The 19,401-nt window shown below is 34.7% G+C and overlaps 1 protein-coding gene across 2 annotated transcripts in view; it reads right to left on the bottom strand.

Moving 5' to 3' along the window:
* FCHO2 (FCH and mu domain containing endocytic adaptor 2) overlaps nt 1-19,401 on the bottom strand; it is a 107,284-nt gene that overhangs the window by 2,556 nt on the left and 85,327 nt on the right. The window contains exons 18-25 of one of the 2 annotated variants that reach the window (XM_045565609.1): nt 17,690-17,793; nt 12,938-13,067; nt 9,857-9,968; nt 6,881-7,036; nt 6,386-6,518; nt 2,866-3,065; nt 2,087-2,151; nt 410-574 (exon numbers count right to left, since the gene is read on the bottom strand). In XM_045565609.1, coding sequence (XP_045421565.1) covers nt 410-574; nt 2,087-2,151; nt 2,866-3,065; nt 6,386-6,518; nt 6,881-7,036; nt 9,857-9,968; nt 12,938-13,067; nt 17,690-17,793 — 1,065 coding nt within the window. Of the gene's footprint in view, nt 1-409; nt 575-2,086; nt 2,152-2,865; nt 3,066-3,669; nt 4,390-6,385; nt 6,519-6,880; nt 7,037-9,856; nt 9,969-12,937; nt 13,068-17,689; nt 17,794-19,401 lie in introns of those variants that run through there. The other variant, XM_045565610.1, reaches the window with a different exon arrangement.

Genomic DNA, 19,401 nt, shown 5'->3' with positions numbered 1-19,401 from the left:
CCATCTGTTGTTTACAATACATTAGAACCAGATCACAGGTGTTCAGCTATACTGACCACAAGTACTCTCTCCCCCAGGTGTGTCTACCTGGCACCTTGTATCACGGGTCAAAGAAAAAATTCCATGCCTTTAGATTATAAACTGCTTGACAGCTGTTTAGAAACTATTAGAATACAAATGTTTCCCTAGCTGGGTGTGGTGGGGCGTGCCTGTATTCCCATCCCAGCTACTCGAGAGGCTGAGACAGGAGGATCATTTGAACTCAAGAGTTTGAGGTTGCAGTGAACTATGACGATGCTACTGCACTCTAGCCCTGGCAACAAAGTGAGACCCTATCTCAAAACAAAACCAACAAAAACCCCCAAATGTTTCCCACGTAAATTAAAAAGTTTGAAATCTTCCAACTTACCAGTGGCAAACCGCTTCTTTACTAAGGAAAGCCTATAACCAGTGCCTACAAGTTCCATATCTATTCCTGAGAGGGTACTTCCCTCGCTGAGGAATTGCACTGCAAGTGTCGTGGGTTTACTAGGTCCTTCTGAGAGATCAAATTTTGCTCTGAGTGACCCAGAACCTACAAAGAAAAGAATAAATAACTTACACAAGGTAAAATATATTTCACACAAAATAAAACCCAATGAGCATGTAAGCTAAACTATATCAGTCCTGTGCCAACAGAAGATGTGTATAGTAAACAAACCATTGTCTTGTTGCCAAATCAGATTTTATTCAGTGAGCCTGAATTTTCATTTAGTAAATAACCTCAAACCATGCTTCTCTCTGACTTTAATACTAACCTTCAGAGATGTTCACTATTGGAGTACTATGCTATACGTATGTTGAAGTGAGTCAAAAGAGAAGAAGGAAGTAATTGAGGACAGCCTAGAGGGAAACCCTAGGAGGGATACAGGTAAAGTCAAAAAGAAATGACTGATGGGTACCAGATCATGGGGGTGGGAGAGGTAAAGAAGGAAAGGTAGCTATAGTTGGGGAGAGTTGTATCAACGTTTCTATTCACTTTTCTTTTTAAAATTTTATTGTTCTAACATTATGCTAAATAGGTATTTCTGAGGTGCTTTCTTTTTGATATAAGCATTTATTCAACACACCTCAGTCTAACAGCATGGCAGAAACAGTAAACCAGTAATTATACTGAATATGATAAATGCTACAAAGGAGCTCTCAGGAGCTATAGGCACAAGAGCACATATCTCTGCTGACATTATAAATGGTGGTAGTGATGATGGTGTGTATTTTACAGGTACAGAGACAGGATACCTGAGAAAGCATGATGCATTTAAGGGAACTGCATCTATACCAGAATAGCTGGAGAACAGATACAAGTAGAGAAAAGCAGCAGTTAAGTCTAAAGTGGTAGCAAGGACCAGGCTATGGTAAGAAATTTGACATAACCATCTTCCTTCCAAAGATAAGACAAGAACATTTCAGATTAGTGTCTTAGAGGGGGAGAAAGAAGCAAGAAGCAAAGTTGGGAGACCAACTCCAAGTCAATAAAACAGTTTAGGACTCTAGGTGATAGGAAAAGGGGATCTGAACTAGGGTTCAAGGAAAATAAAAATATTTAGAAAGTTATTTTGAAAGATATTCAAGAGTTAGAATCAACAGGAGAGAAGGGAGAAAGAGTATAGGAGGGTTCCCAGGTTTCTGGTCCTAACCAGGGCAAGTAGACAGAACTGCTGGGTAACAGGAGTAAGATCCTTTGATCTTCTGCAAGAAGTTTAACACTACAAAGAGAAATGTGAAACAAGATGCCACAGCACTGATCAGCCCTATATTATTTTGCCTAGTAGTGTAGAATTCTTAACTATTGTCCAAGCTCTCCTTGAACTTTTACAATTCTTGATAAGCAATTAAGTTCTGTGACAGTTCCACCATGGGCTTAGAGGGAAAAAAATGTGTTCTGAATCTCAACTGGTCCATTCTTATTTAAGGTATTAACTTCCACCTAGTGGTCAGTTATAGAACTGAAGGCATGAAATTCCAGGAGGAAACTTTCCATAAACATGGCTTAAAAAATCGATTTTCAATGACCACATTATAAACAAAAAAGCATGCAGATACTTACCTCCATTTTCTGATTTTTCTGAAATACCGGACAATTTCCAAAAGGCTTTCATTTGTTCCGCATTCCTGTAGTAAGAACAAATTATCTTCAGACCATGTGTCTAGTATAGTAACTTATACATGGATAAAACTTCAATAAATAAATACATTTTAAATATTTTCACTACAACTATAGTGCTCAGTTTACTTTAAATACTATTACCTGGTGAAAATGTTTATGATATAGTATAAACAAACACAATGACATATATTTCTCAATTAATGAAAGTTTACCAAATTATGTAAGGTGGCTCAGTACCTTCATCAGTCAAGGAAAACACATTGTTATTAAATGATGAAGCAAATATAAAGAGTGGTAAAGTCTATACTCATATTAATAGACGGACAAGAGAGGTGGTTAAGAGATGGGATTAACTAATACTAATGAACACTAATCACACAGGTATTACTATAGATATGCCACATGCTATATATTTAAATAATTTTTATTTTTTATTTTTTAAATTAAAAAAAAAGAGGTTTAGAGAGGTTAAGCAATTTGCCTAAGGGTAAAGTTGGAATGGAATCATTCAAGTTTGGGTGGTACTTTGAGCAAAACTAGTTTTGTGTATTTTGGACTGAAGCTACTACAATTTGACTAGTAAAATGAATAGCATCTTTTATAGCATGGTTTCTATAGGAAAATGTACTAAAACTGTTCAAACTTATAAGACAACTTTCCAAACTTGGGTTATAAAAGTTGGGGATTATAACAGAAATTCAGAAATATATTTAATTTACCATATTGCAGGGGGAAGGGACTGCATGTTTGTGACCCCTCCATCCACTGGTACCACCACCTGTATGTTGGAAAGCACAGTAGGTGCCACCATAGCTTCTGGATTGTATTTATAATCCACTCTAAGATCTGTGGTGCTAGCACTACATTTCCAGTATGTTGCAAGATTCAGAGGAGTGGACTGAATACCATTTGCTGATACCTTTAAAGAGAAAAAAACAAACAATTGTCTTTGGCCTAGAAAGTTAATAAGTCATGTTAATGACAAGGTTACTTGAACATAAGAGTCCACGGAATAAAAAAAAAAAAATCTAATGAAGGCACTACCTGTTGCTTGGGAGAGTAAAGCAGACTTATTTCAAGGGAGTAAAGGTCACTTTCAATGTATGGACCTCGGACTACCTACATCAAAATTGCTGGGGTACCTGTTTACAATGCACATTCCCCTGGCTCCAACTGCAGAAAATCTGATTCAACAGCTTAGGGACAGGGGCCAGAAATCAGCATGTTATCAGGGAAATTCTTAATTGTGCATGTAAAATTTGAGAACTCCCAACATGCAACACAGAATTAATTAATTAATTAATTAATTATTTTTGAGGCAGGGTATCATTCCGTTGCCCAGGCTAGAGTGCAGTGGTGTCATTACAGCTCACTGCAACCTCAAACTCATGAGCTCAAGAGATCCTCCTGCCTCAGCCTTCCTAGCAGCTGGGACTACAGGGGTGCCCCACCACACCCAGCTAATTTTTTCTGTTTTTTGTTTTTTTTAGAGATGGGGTCTCACTATGTTGCCCAGCCTGGTCTCAAACTCCTGGGCTCAAGCAATTCTCCTGCCTTGGCCTCCCAAAGTACTAGGATTACAGGTGTGAGCCACCGTTCCTAGCTAAGAACACAGAATTCTAAGATTCTTCCTGAATTATAAGAAGTTAGATTTTATTTACAGTGAGAGAAAAGGATAGGTCGCCATTCAGTTCCACAAGCCTGGAATTAGGACACTTCCAACTTCAAATGTTTGACTTTAATCACATGACTCTCAATAAATGGTACAATTTCCTGTTTCTTCTACTCCTTGTTCAAATGGCTTCCTTTCAAGGAGAACTATCCCAACCACCCTCTTTAAATTTACATTGAAAATTGCATTTTTGATCTTCCTTATCTTACGCTACACTTTTTTCCTCTATATCACTCATTTTCTAACATGCAATATTATTTACTTATTATTTTCTACAAACATAAGCCATTTTAATATAATACAATTACCCGATTAAGAATTCAAACAATAGAGAAGCATATAAAACAGGAAATTTGTCCCTTGGCATTCTTACTCCCCAGGGTTAACACTGTGGTACATATCCTTCCAGACTTTTTAGGTACATGCAAACATGGATCCATCTCATTTCTTTTAATGGCTGCAGTAATTCATTTAATTAATCTCTTCCTCTGCTGGTATATACTTAGGTGGCTTCCAAACAATGCTACAGTGAATATCCTTTGTACCTTATCTTTGCCCACTTGTGTGATTTCTGAAAGTGGAATTGTTGAATTAAAAGCTATGTCTAACAGATTGTTGTTTTATTCAACAATCTAACAGAGGTTCTATTAATTTGCATCCTATTAACAAGTGATCAATCGTACCTCTATTAATACTGAATAAAGCAATCTCTCATTTTTATATATCTGATAGGCTAAAGGTGATACCTCATTGTTGTCTTAACAGTCACTGCTCTCATTATTACTGACATGGAGATTCTTTCTATCAGTTATCTGTCTATTGAGTTATTCACCTTTTACTTATTAATTTATAAGGGGTCTTTGGGGTAGGCCCTTTGCTCTATCATCTTATGTGTTGCAAATACTCTTCCCTCCAATTATATATTAAATCTGTTTAAGGGTTTGTTTTAACCAAATTTTTTTATACACATGCATGCACACACATTTATTTATTTCTGTGTCATATATCTCACTGTCTTCTTACAGGGCTTCTGGGTTTTACATCATACTTAGAAAGGTCTTCCACACTTCAAGATTAAAATATATAATAAACATACAGTATACCCACACAGACACACACATGTATATAGTCATCCCTCAGAATACTTGGGGGATTTGTTCTAAGACCCCTGCATGTACCCATACTTGGGGGATTTGTTCTAAGACCTCTGCATGTACCCAAATCCATACATACTCAAGTCCCACAGTCAGCCCTCCATATATAAACAGATTTCACATCCCTCGAATACTGTATTTTCAACTGGAATTTGGTTTAAAAAAATCTGTATATAAGTGGACCCATGTAGTTCAGACCTGGGTTGTTCAAGGGTCAACTCTATATTCACCTGTAATTTATTTTAGTACCTTTATGGTCCCACTTATTACTATTAAACCTTTGATACATGTGGATTTTGTTTTGGTTAAAAGTGTGAATTAGGGATTCAGCTTAATTTTTTTCCCCAAATGTCTAGCTTGCCTCCTCGGTATCATTTATTGAAAAATCATCCTTTCCATATTGCCTTGAAATCCTACTTTGTCATATATACAATTTTCCATTTATTCTTAGATCTATTTGTGGATACCTTAATCTGTTCCATTCATTTGGCATGAATTCCTATGCCAGTTCCAAACTATTTAAAATACTGTTATCTTATAATAAGTTTTCCCATTAAAGCTAAAACATTACTCCCCATTACTGTTTAAAACATTGACTTATTATTCCAAGCTTTATTCTTCTAGAGAACTTCAAAATGATTGTCAAGTCTCCAAACACAAACACAGAGATACCTCTTATTGGGTTTCTGATAATTAACTTATATATTATATTTATAAGTTAATTTAGAAACAACTTTTTATATTTATAGTCTTCTTTTAAATGGATAAAGTACACCTTTCTAACTATATTCAAGGAAATAGAGCGTGTTATGTCTCTTCTTAATTGTTTTTTATTGTGAATATTTTTCTTCATTAGTTTTTCTAACTGGTTGTTTTAAAAGTTATGAATATTTTTGTTAATTTTTAAACTGACCATCTTACTAAATTCCCCTACAGCAAATAGTTTTTCAATTGATTCTCTCGAGAGTTCCAGGAATATATCACTTGCAAGTAAAAATTATTTTGGTTCCCCTTTCCCAGTATTTATTAATATTACTGCTTATTTTACTCTCTTATCTAACTGTACTGGCTAACATCCAGAAAAATCTTATATACTAACAGGATTAATGGGTATCTTTGCCACTCCTGACTTTAACTGATTGCTTTAGGTATTTCATTATTACGACTGATGCTGCTGGTCTTTTCAGGTTAGGGACAAATTTCTGCATTTATATTTATTCAGTATTTTAATCATGAATAGATGGTCAATTTGATAAAATCTCCACTAGCTTACTAACAGATTTTCTAATTTCAAACTATCCTTGCATTTCTGGAATGAACATTTGGCTATGACATATTTATTCATTTAATTATATGCTAGATTCTATTTGTTAATATTTTAATTTAGGATTCTTACAATGACATAACACTCACCTGATACTTTAATACATCTACATTATAATAAGAAGCAGCTGGATTTTGCTCTGATAGCTTCTTGAGGTAGACAGTAACAGCTTGCATGTTCATCCAAAAATCTTTTGTGTTGGAATCACATTGTGATGGATCACTATATGTATAAGAAATGTTTTTGTTATTTTATTTGACTTATCTTTATCCTTTGCATCTGTATAGTAATTTGGTGACACAGGAAAGACTAGCAGAAATGAACTAAAAGGTGGGATATGAGGGAAAACTAAGATTTTGGAATAAAGAATGGGACACAGCAGAAGCTTGCCTGAAAGATGAGAAGATGGAGAGAAAAGGATTTTAAAATAACTGTCACCACCACCAAAAACAAAAAGATAGTAGAAGTTTGTTTAATAATAACAAATAATTTTGGCATTGTCTTCAAATTAAATATTATTATTCCAAAGAAAGAAAAGATTTCTTAAAAAGAAATTTCAACCTTCAAAACAAAAGTAGCCAAACCTGAACACAAGTTGTGCATTTGGAAGAATCTGCTCCAGTCTGCTGATATTTTTCACCCTGAAACATAGCACAGCTGGAGATGGATTGCTAGTGAAAACTTTAATAACTCCACTTGGAAATGATATTGTCATGTCACCAGTGATCTTCACAATACACCTAGAATTGGGGATTTTGAAAAGTGTTTAAATAAAATGCTTTAATCTCCATTTAAAGCATATTTGGTTTAAAAAGACATACAAACACTATACACGTGCATATATATTCTGTATCATAATTATGAATAGATTATTTTTCAATTTAACTATTAAAAAATATATTCTACATTAAATGACATACTCATCTAGTGTCATCTTTTCCTGGAATTAAATTCCAAACACAAACACAAGCACAAGCACACCAATAATGTTCCTTCATTTTTTTTTTTTTTTTTTTACGATAACCCTGGTTGAGCTGTAGGGGCATTGCTTCCCTGGTAACACTATCCTTAGTTGTAACTATTCTTCCCTCCCGAGCCCCACAAAGCAGTGGGCCTGATGATGGTTGTGGCAGATGTCCGCTTGCTACTCATTACTTCTTCCAACCCTCTAGTCCTTCTACCTTTGAAACGGGGTCCATTAGTGTTACCTGGAAATTCTATCACATTCCCTAGTCTACTTACTCTTCTCTTTTCATAATTTCTCCTTTCTACTCTAATCTGCAATATTGCTTTCTTGCCCTCTGAGCTGATGACTTTACTTTTAATTTTACTGAGGAAACAAAATCAGAAAAGAATGTCCTCATACTCTCACTACTAACTCCTAATCTACCTAATTCTTTATTTGTATCTTCTGCCTTCTATCCTATTTCAACAGATGTCCAGTTTCTGCACCTAAGGCCAATCCCACCAATTCCACACTGGAGCTCATCTCCTCTTACATACTGAAGGACTTCACTCATACAATTGTCCTTTCTCTTTTCTACAGGTCCAGTTTTTTTCATAAATACTGGGTCTTTCCCATTAGCATACAGACATGCTGAAATATATGTCATCTTTAAAAAAAACCCAAAAACTAAAATAAATAAAACCTTCTTCTGATTGTACCATCTCACTCCTGCTAACATACCATTTCTCTGCTCTCACGAGTAAAACATACTGAAAGAACTGTCTACATTTGTTCTTTCCAAATATAGTTATCTAGATTTGCAATACCTCCTGCCCTTGAACTCTCTTTAAAAGCAGGTTTTATCTCCACTATGCCACTAAAATTGCTCTTGTGAAGGTTGTCAATGACTTCCATATTGTCAACGATTAATTTTTCTTGACCTGTTGGCAGCATCAGACATAGATATGTTCGTCTTCCTTCACGAAATGATTTATTCACTTAGTTTCTGGAGACTGCTGTATTGGTTCTCTCCTCACCTCTATCATTGCTTGCTGTTTCAAACTTCTTTGCTGGATCATTCTCGTCTTCCTGTTTTCTAAACTCTAGAGGGGACCAAAACTTAGTTTTCAGATCTCTTTTCTATCCACTCCTTAAGGCTCCTGAATTTTAAGTATTATTATATATCCAAACTAATTAGACTACCAAATATATCTCTAGCCTAGACTTAGTCCTTGAACTTCAGAATCATGTGTCCAACTATTAAATCAGCATCTCCACTAAGATGTCTTTTTTTTTGCCTTTTAGATGTCTTACCAAGTACTTCTAATTTCACGTTCTATTCCCTCATGAAATAGTGACAACTGTTTTCAAAATATATTCAGAATCTTATTACTACTCACCACCTGCTATGCTAATACCCTATACAAGCCACCATCATCTCTCATCTGGACTTCCGTAGTTAACATTCTCCTTCTTTTTCATCTACTCTGGCTCCCCCTAGTTTACTCTCCACAGAACAGCCAGAGTGCTCCTTCAAAAACCTAAGTAATCTCATTGCTCCTCTGCTCAAAGCCTCCACCGGCTTCCCACCTCACCCCAAATAAATTCCAAGCACCTTATCATGGCTTACAATGCACAACCTGATCTTGTACCTCTCTGGATTCACCTTAGACTACTCTTCCCCTTATTTACTCCTGCTCAGTGACGTGGTTCTCCTCGCTGTTTCTTGACTACACCAAGTGTGCTTTTACAACTCAGTCCCTCACCTTCACGAGTTCCCTCTTTCTGGAATGGTCTTCCCTTAGACATCTGCATGGCTCGCACATCCACGTCTTTCAAATATCTGCTTAAATTAACCTCAAAAAGGTTTTCCCTGATCATTCTATCTAAAATAGTAGCCCTTTGTTGCTATTCTCTATCCTCTTACCCTGGTTTATTTTTCTTCGTAACATATCTCAATACCCAATACATACAGCCATCTGTTTCTCTGATTATCAGTTTTCCCTCACTAAAATACAAGCTTAGGAGAAAACTTTGTTTACTAAAGTATTCTCAGCACACTTATAACAGAGTCTTACAAACAGTAAGAGCTCAAATATTTGATGAATGAATGCATGCATGCTGAATGAACAATATTATGCAGGAAAAGTAGAGGTGGTCATTCACTCAAATATAATTCATTTAAAAGAAAGAGGCTAACTCGATTCTGCAACAGTCTCATATTAAACATGCATTCTAGATCTCTCTTAGAAATTATCACATTTTCACCAAGAGACACATTAGGCTAACATTCAGAGTTCCATCCCTATCCAGGTCGCTGCCATCTGTTTCACAGATATGTCAAATTACAGATATGTGATACTGGTCATAAAGGCTTCGCAAGAATGTAAATAAACTAGGAGAAAAGCCATCATTATTGCAGATTATAGCAATTTTTTAATTTGAAAGACAATCTTCAAGTGACTGTATTAGATAGCAAAAATCAGGTAAATAAATAATACAAAACCCTAACCTACATTGAATCAAAATATGACTCTTAAAATTCACCACCAATCCTCCCCTTCCTCGCCGCCCCCACCCCCAACACACATGCATGTATATTTTAAAAACTAACTTGGTGGGATCTGCTCCTTTAAAGTAGGCATTAACAGATTCTGTAAGGGCAACTGCCACAGGTAAGGTGTCCTGATTTCCAAGGCTGACAGGGCTGGGACCCCTTGACACACCTAGAATACAGAAATTTGAAACATGGGGGTATAAATATCTCTTTGAGACCCTACTTTCAATTCTTTTGGGTATATAACCAGAAGTGCAATTGCTAGATCATATAGTAATTCTATTTTTAATTTTTTGAGGAAAAGATATACCATTTTCCATAGCAGCTGTACCATCTTACATTCCCACTAACACTACACAAGGGTTCCAATTGTTCCAATTTCTCCATATCCTCACCAATACTTACTATAATAATTTGTTATTAAAGTAAATTATATTCTCTTAAATATGGAATTAATATTTTCCCTGAGTAAATCACACAAATGAGTATTTATACAAAGGCAAGGGTATCATGTCTATTACTGCTTTGACACTAAAAATCAAAAGAAACCTGCAAAGTTATTCTCTTCAACTATCTAATTTGGGCATATAACATGAGAATTCTTGAAATAGTTTTTTTCCCTGTAAACTGTTATGCCCATTACTGAAATACTAGCAAGAAATTAAAGTGTTGGGAAGTAAGAGAAAAACTCAAATGCCACTTAACATTGGCATATTCCCTATAGTATTTTCTATTTTTGTTTTCAAGATTGTATCGTACATACATACATACTTCAAAAAAATGAATTTACATAGGAAATATGTAATTAAGTCCCTTAAAAAGCCTAAATTCAAACTATATTATTCCAAATAATTTTTTTAGAAATAAATGTTTCTTTATATTCTTAATATGGATAGACTGTGCTTTCCAATTTTGGTTTCATATCACACATTTAGACAACTGTGCATTCTGAAAATACAGAGAGCTATAAACTTGAGGTAAGTAAGGGGTATCAGGTACCCTCCTATAAGGATCAATGGATATTTATGTCAAATTCCTTTCAGCTCAAGAGTAAAAAACAGAAGCTCACTCCCAATGATCTCCTACCTCTGTTGTTTCTGACTTCAGCTCACAATCTATATGGTTTTAGTACAATAGCCTTTGCTCTAATAGTTTAGGTAATTTTTTTAAACTGACATATTCTTTCTACTTCTTTTCTAATCACTGTTTCTCTGATTTTGATAGCTTTAAGATTTATTGATATTTCTTAATGCTGAGGTGAGGAGAGCAGGGAGATGGAAGAAAATGCAAAAATATTACATGTTTTTATTGTTGGGCATTTAATATCAATGAATCCTGTACAGCAACTGGACACAATTAGCACAAAATTAAGACAGTTAATCTTAGCGTTATTCTTAATTTCTGAGACACCATATGTTGCTGGAAAAGGAAAAGTTAGGTAACAAAGTATTTTAGATACACTAAAGGATCATTAGTCAACACATACATTTGCTTCTGATACAATACCTGGTGATGTTTCACAGTGCTTTTCAATTTCAGAGAGTGTCCCAATCAAATTATCATCTTCTATCATATTTAAATAAAACAAAATATTGCAGGAAAAGAAAACATTTTCAAGAACCAAGAAGAATCAAAATTTTAAATCTAAACAGAGAGCTGAATAATCATCATGATGAAGAAAGATACTTTTTAGGTACAGTTAAACAACTTTTGTTGCATAAAATCCACATATAACCTGCCTTGCTTGTATCGTCACTTTTACCTACTTTTGGTTCTCCTCTTGGCAGCAGTGGCTTAAATCACAAACAAATACATACCAACTCAATGAAAATTAAAATTTCCATCACAGACAAAACCTTCTGAATAATCCAAAGATAATGGAAAAAAACAAAAGCTTATGTTAGTTATCTAGACCACCTGATTTCTAGTAGGGCCCATCTATGCTTTTTACAACTAAAATATAGATTCTATGAAAACAAAACAAAATCATATATACAAACAAAAAATAAGAATAAAGTGTTCATTAAACCAAATAAAAGGACAAACTTATTAGATATATTCTGTTTACACAAAATTAAAAGATGGGAAAAATGCTACATTCATGAAGATATAAAAAATAAGATGGTAAGATCATGTCTGGACACTTAGAAATCAAACCATTTCATATTTCATTCTAGCCTACATTACTTATGTTATTTTTACAATGTGAGTTGTGACAAATTAAACTGGATATAATTAAATTAGATTAATTAGGGCTGTGGTTCTCAAACTTAGCATGCAGCAGAATCACCTGGAAGGCCTGTTAAAAGACTGCTGGCTGCCCAGAGTTTCTGATTTAAAGGGTCTACATTTCTAACAAGTATCCAGGTGATACAGATGCTGCAGGTCCAAAAACCACATTTTGAGCATTACTGAATTAGTGCTCAGTTAGTGCGCATCAATGATGTGCATTTTCAAGGATGAACCCATCACTACCTAAAGCCAACAGCAATAGGGACAGTTAAAATTTTGATAAGAAGCTGTTGCTCCTGGAACACAGCTCCTTTAAGTGGCTTTGTGCTTTATTATACTCACAATGACTGAGAAAGGTTATAAGAATTTGCAGCAAAAACTGAGTAAAGGTGATGACAGAAAAAACCCTGGAGCAAAATCTAGATGTAGTGAAATACTTATTTCTTTGGTGAAGTTTAGGTTTATACAGCTACGCCCTAAGAGCTATTTAAATTTTATAATTAATTTTTTTGTGGAAAAATACAATCCATAGCAAGCACAAAATCCCTTTCTTTCATTGAATCAACTGTTTTCAAAACATAATTGTTTTTAAAACACAAACTTTCTCAGAAATGCAACTATCAGTTCACAGTAGAAAGGACTGCATTACATTTGCCTTCAACTATTTATTTTAATCAGCAGTTCATAAATTTGACTCATTCTTAACAGTGCTAACCACAGTTAAAATTCCTTTATCCAGATAATATAGATTGCAAAACAGAAAAGGAAAAATGTGGCCAGTTTGATAACGCCAGGTGTGTTTCTGGAAAAACAAAATTTCTGTTAAATTCTTCACTAGCCCATTAAAAAAAAAGGGTGATAATACTTTGTATGCTAAATTTCACGTGTACATTGATAACCACTTACCTACTGTTGGAGTATTGGCAGCACTCAATGAAGCAGATGATGAGATAGAGGAAGAACTTTCTGCTCGGGCCAAAGGAGCGGCAGGAGGTGGGCTGGTGTTGGAAGTTACAGGTGGGCTGAATGGCCTGGGCTTAAAACAAAAAGTTATTTATCAAAACACTAAAACAATTACTCCCTGGACAGAGAAGATTTTTAAGTATCAAGTAAATCTAATATACCAAATGAAATTTACTGTGTGAGTTTCTTGTAACTCAAAATCAGAGATGCCATAGGTCAAATCATTTTCAAGAATATACTGAAAGCTGAATTTTTTTTTAAAATAATACTGTCAAGAGGGTCTTTGTGCATAAAACGTTTTCTGTATTTCAAAAGTATGCTTAAGATACATTCTCAGACATTAAATTATTAAGCAGTATATCAAGGCCCTTCTCCCAAACTGCTTCCCCCAAGGGTTATTCACTTTACTGTCTATAAATATATGAGAATATTTCTCTGCATCTTTTTTTTTTCTTTTTTTTGAGACAGAGTCTCGCTCTGTTGCCCGGGCTAGAGTGAGTGCCATGGCGTCAGCCTAGCTCACAGCAACCTCAAACTCCTGGGCTTAAGCGATCCTACTGCCTCAGCCTCCCGAGTAGCTGGGACTACAGACATGTGCCACCATGCCCGGCTAATTTTTTCTATATATATTTTTAGTTGGCCAGATAATTTCTTTCTATTTTTTTTTTTTTATTAGAGACAGGGTCTCACTCTTGCTCAGGCTGGTCTCGAACTCCTGACCTCGAGCAATCCACCCGCCTCGGCCTCCCAGAGTGCTAGGATTACAGGCGTGAGCCACCTCGCCCAGCCTCTCTGCATCTTTGCTAGTAATGAATACATAAGTAATAGAAAAAATAATTGTAAAAACTTTCTAGCAAATTTGATAGATCAAAAGTGAAATTTGCATTGTCACTTTTATAAATGATTTGATATAGTCTTGGAAGGTTTTAATACTATATGAACTTTCACTAACATTTTGCCTTATTTGCTACAAATCTTATTTTCTTCCCTAAATATTGCTTGCCCCTTATTTTTGGTGGTTACAATTTGTCTACTTTCCTTTATAATTCCTTATAATGCTTCCTAATTGAGAAAGCTCACTCCATACAGAGGTTTGAGAGACTCTTAATTCTGTTGTCTTCCCAATTTTCTAATTAAACATAAAAATATGAAAAACATAACTCCAATTCATTTATCTTTTACTTTGATGAATGGATTTCTTTCCCCTTCCAACTTCCTAATTGTTCCAATAATACATTAGCAACGCTTCCTGAGGTGTTTCACTCTTTAAAAAAATAAGGCACATTTATAGTTTAATTAAAAATAACCTTTTTCTGCTTATAAAAGGTAAGTTCAAAAATATTTATTTAGTGCCTACTATGTGTCTGGCCCTGAATTAAGTACTAGATACAAAGCAGTGAACAAGAAAGATAACTGTCCTCAGTTATTTGAGGAAAAAAAAGCAAAAGGCAAAAACAAAACCCTATAAGCACTATAAGCATTTTGCACGTAATTAGTCAATTCTTCATTGCACGCATATAAATGTACAGATACACATTTTTATAAAAACTAGATTTTACTGCACAAAACGTTTTACAATTTATAACCACCTACTAATTTAACTACTTTTTCCAGAGTACAGCTTTTTGATAACTCATTATTATGACAATAGGTTGAAAACATATACTAAAGTAATAAAAATGCAGTTGTGTATATATACAGATGACGGTGGTGCAGGACATTGAGCTGAATGGATACAGAATTCAACAGTTGGTCTGAAATTTATAAGCCTGAAAAAAGTCTTGAGATCAACTACTGTGGGGGACATTTCTCTTATGGCAACATGGCTCCATGGCCAATATAATGTGACTTCATTTTATAGTATATATGTAATTTTTTAGAAAAAAGCAAAAACAGCTTTCTTTGCAAGTGGCTTTCTCTTATTTTAGAACTGCGCTATCTGGTACTGTGGCCACTGGCACATGAAATGTGGCTAATCCAAATCCAGATGTGCTGCAAGTGTAAAACACAGAGCATATTCCTGAAGATTTAGCATACACACAAAAAGAATGTAAAATCTCATTAATAACTTTTATACTGAATACATGTTAAAATATTTTTGATATACTGAGTAAAATAAAATATATTAAAATGAATTTCATTGTTTTTACTATTTTAATGTGGCTACTAGAAAATTTAAAATTATGTGTTGCTATATTTCTATTGGACAGCACTGCTTTAAAACAGTGGTTTCTCAAACATTAACATGCATCAGAATCATTTGGAGGGCTAGTTAACAAACAATTGCTTAAAAAAAAAAATACACAATTGCTGGGCCCCTCCCTGAATTTCTGATTTGTCTGGGGTGGAGCCAGAGAAACTATCAAGTTTCTATCAAGTTCCCAGGTAATGCTAATGCTGCTGGTTTGGGACCATACTTTGAGCACCACTCCTCCAGAACAAAGAGGGGCTCTCTCAGGGAGTGGAGAAGGTATAATTATAGACTCCTTAGAGGATCTAGTGAAAGCTATGAACCTCTCTTCAGAAAAATGCACATACAAGTATGCAATTTCTTTTTCCAAAAGCACTCCAATGTACAGGTGTCTGCAAAGGCAGAAACATAGGATATTCATTAAGATATCATTTATAATAATGAAAACATGGAACTAAATGTAAATTTCTATAAATTCTGGAAATTTAATTCTGACAACAATGTAGAAGATCGACTACTAGTACATTAAAATATTCTGCAGCAACTTCAAATGGTACTCCCTCCATGGAGCTTGATGCTTCAGCCCTCAGAGTGGGGTTTCCAGAAGGCACCACTCAAGGCTGGGGCAGGGGTGGTGGTGGTGGTGGTCGGGGGGTGATGTGAAGGATTCAACTATAAAAGTCCCACTTTTATTTATATTAATACACTTAAACAATTTAAAATTATTTGGCAAAAGATTCTACCACTTTAAAAAAGCTTGGAAACTATGAAATAATAATTTACAAGAAGCTTGAAAACTATGAAATAAGAATAATTCATGATACAGAAAGACATTACTAAGATATTTTCAAGTGAAAAACAAATTAGAAGTATCACTTTTATTTATTCATAATAAATGAATTCATTCATCATAATTTTTTCTGAGCGATTATTTGCACTCAACAATGTTTTCAGTGTTTTACACATATTAATTCATTTAAGTCTCACAACAACCTAGTGTCATTATACTCATTTTATCCATGAGGAAACAAGACTCATTTTAAATAATTTGCCTAAGGTTCCTCAGCTAATATATGAGTAATAAGCTTGCACTTTTAACAACTGTATTTTACTGGCTCTGGATAAATTAATACACATTCAAAAAATAAAGTGGTTATCTTTGGGTGGTGAAATATGAGAGAATTTTTAATTTTCTGTTTGTTTTCCAAATTTTACAACAACATGCATCCCTTTTGTAATCAGGAAAAAAAACAAGCTATTAAGATGCAGTAATTTTTATATTACTTAAATAATAACCATCTCCTTGGCAGCTTGTACCTAGTCTTTCATTTCACTTCCACTAAAGCTGTTCATTGGGAAGGGGGGTTAAGAAAGATGGCACCATTTCAACACTCGGTGCTCAAGCCTTCTTATTTATTCACTCAACATTTTCTAACTATGTACCACGTAACAGGCATTATGCAAAGTATTGAGGATATGAAACTGACTAAGGCACAGTCCAGTTAGGGGAATATGTGGACTAACAGAAAATGAACCAAGTATATGGGTATAAAGAAGAGGAGGTATGACAGAACGATCAAACAGGGCTTTACCTAGGTGGTGTTATTTAGCTGGGTTTTAAAGAAAGAGGTCAATTCGCTACATAGAAAACTGAGGGCCATTTTAGATACTGGGAGAACAGTAAGAAGACATAGATGTATAAAAAGCATGAAGTGTTTGGGGAACTCTGAGAAGATCTGAGTGGCTCAAACCTAGGCTGGAAAGAGGAGAAAGATGGACAGTTGGTCTGGTAATGCAGGTTGTTGAGGCAATTTATGGATATTCTTGTACATTCAGCTAAAACATTCAACCACATGGAGGATGGTGACCCAGTGGAGATGTATATTGAAGGGAAAAAAATGAAGCTTGACTTTCATAAATTTGATTCTGACAATTAAATTAGCAATTACTACAAAAGATGAAGTGGTTTGAGTCAGCTTCACTCTGAATAGAGCCCACAGATTTTCTCTCATTATCTGACAACTTTTGTAGATCAATGATTTTTTTCTGCCAGTATGTATTTTTATAAGTCAGTTAACTGGTGTAGACTCTAGTTTCCTTATTTATAAAATTTAAAAAGCTGAACTACATGCCTTCTATGACCCTCTTGGCAGCATACTTCTAAGGCCTGATAACAGGCCACACTTTCTTCCTTAATATTTGACTTTAAGCAGAATTGTATGAAAATCGCTTCTTTATTACTAGACAATCAGTACAAAATGGTATTTTTAAAATGTGTGAAGTTCCTCAGGAAATCTCTTTGCTCCTGGCCAATGTCTTGTTCCACAAGTATAACCACTGAGATAATAAGTGAGAGTGAAGGAAGTGTTCATTGGGAAAATTTTTCTATACTTTGAGGACTCAAATAGAAAACTCCAAGCACTTAACTGTAAAGAGACATACAGAAAAATATCATTTGCATCTTAAAACAATTATATAATTTAAAAAAAAATCTAAGTACATACTATTTCATTAATCCCACTGAGTTTGCCTGAAGTAAGCTTTGGTCTGGAAGCAGGTCTTGGAGGTGGGACGATGGTGCCTACGGAAAGAGGAGTTGTAGGCCTGGCTGGTGGGGGGAGAAAAGAATTCAAAGAAAATCATTACTATGTAGCAATACTTACATAAAGACATTCTATTATAAAGGAACTGTTAGGATTCAAAGGTCATTTTTCAGCAGTTTTTTAAAAAATTAGAGATATTTGTTGAAATTTTGAGAATCTATCAAATATGCTTTTTTCAAAGCTACCCATAATATTCTCAAAAAAATTAACATTTCAATAAAACTGACATATAAATTTTATTCCTGTTTCAATTATTTATACATATAAAAAATTAAATCTGATAAATTAGCTGGTGAAAATAAACCAATTTAAGGCCAAAGGTCATTAGTTTATTGCCAACATCTACTTTATAGACAGTAAAACAAAAGCAAGACTTTGGGCTGGGGGCGGTGGCTCATGCCTGTAATCCTAGCACTCTGGGAGGCCAAGGCGGGAGGATAGCTCAAGGTCAGGAGTTCGAGACCAGCCTGAGCAAGAGTGAGACCCCCGTCTCTACTAAAAATAGAAAGAAATGATCTGGACAGCTAAAAATATATAAAAAAAATGAGCCGGGCATGGTGGCACATGCCTGTAGTCCCAGCTACTCAGGAGGCTGAGGCAGAAGGATTGCTTGAGCCCAGGAATTTGAGGTTGCTGTGAGCTAGGCTGATGCCACAGCACTCTAGCCCAGGCAACAGAGTAAGACTCTGTCTCAAAAAAAAAAAAAAAAAAAATTTGAAGGTGTGCCTTCAGAATAGTAATGTCAATTCTGAATAAAACACTTAATTTAACACTAAATAAAACCTTAATTGAACCTATTAATTTGACTTTTAAGTTGAACCATATTGTAACATTTTGGGGGGATAATTAAAAGCATTAAAAATATTCTATTCACTTACTAAAAAAATTTCCCCAAATCACAATTAATTTTGGTAAATGTTCAAAACAATACCTTAACTTTTCCTAAGTCATATATAAATTTAATGTTTGCTGTTTTTCAATGCCATTTGCAAATTTTACAATTTTACACATCAGAAATATCAGTATTCCTAATTAAAAATAACTTATGATAGAAATTACTGAATAAAATTCAAGTGTGTATCTTTTAAAAGTCACAAACGTGTTAGCATAATCAAAGCAGGAATAGAAAAACGGCAGCAAATACATTTAAATTATCTTTAAAATCATGTTTAATCAGTAAGAATTAAATTAAATGATCTTCAAAACTCTTTGGTCCACTCTAAAATATGGGCTACAATTCAGAGACTGAAAAATACGATGGATAGGAAGAAACATTCAGCATGTTCTGTAAGTTTACAGATATGCAAAATTAAATATACATAAATAGGCCTAAGTATACACATGGGGAAACAAACTGTAAAGCTGAAGGCCAGCCCTTGATCATCAATGAAGCAATGGAAGCATGAAAGGAAGGGGCATGGAGGTGCTAGGAAGAGACCTAAAGAAAAGGGTAGTCACAGAGGATTGAAAGTAAATGCATAGGAGGTAGGGAATCATTTAGAAAGCCTATCACATAAAGGGATAAAAGATGCAAGCTTAGTTCAAGTTGCTCCAGGGAAACAAAGCTGATTTAAAAAAAAAATCAAGTTTAGTTTCTGAGGCTGCTTTCTTCC

This window comes from Lemur catta, chromosome 12 (assembly GCF_020740605.2).
Source record: "Lemur catta isolate mLemCat1 chromosome 12, mLemCat1.pri, whole genome shotgun sequence".
Lineage (NCBI taxonomy): Eukaryota > Metazoa > Chordata > Mammalia > Primates > Lemuridae > Lemur > Lemur catta.
The sequence above is the reverse complement of the archived record's forward strand: the minus strand, read 5'-3'. Positions and strand labels throughout refer to the sequence as shown.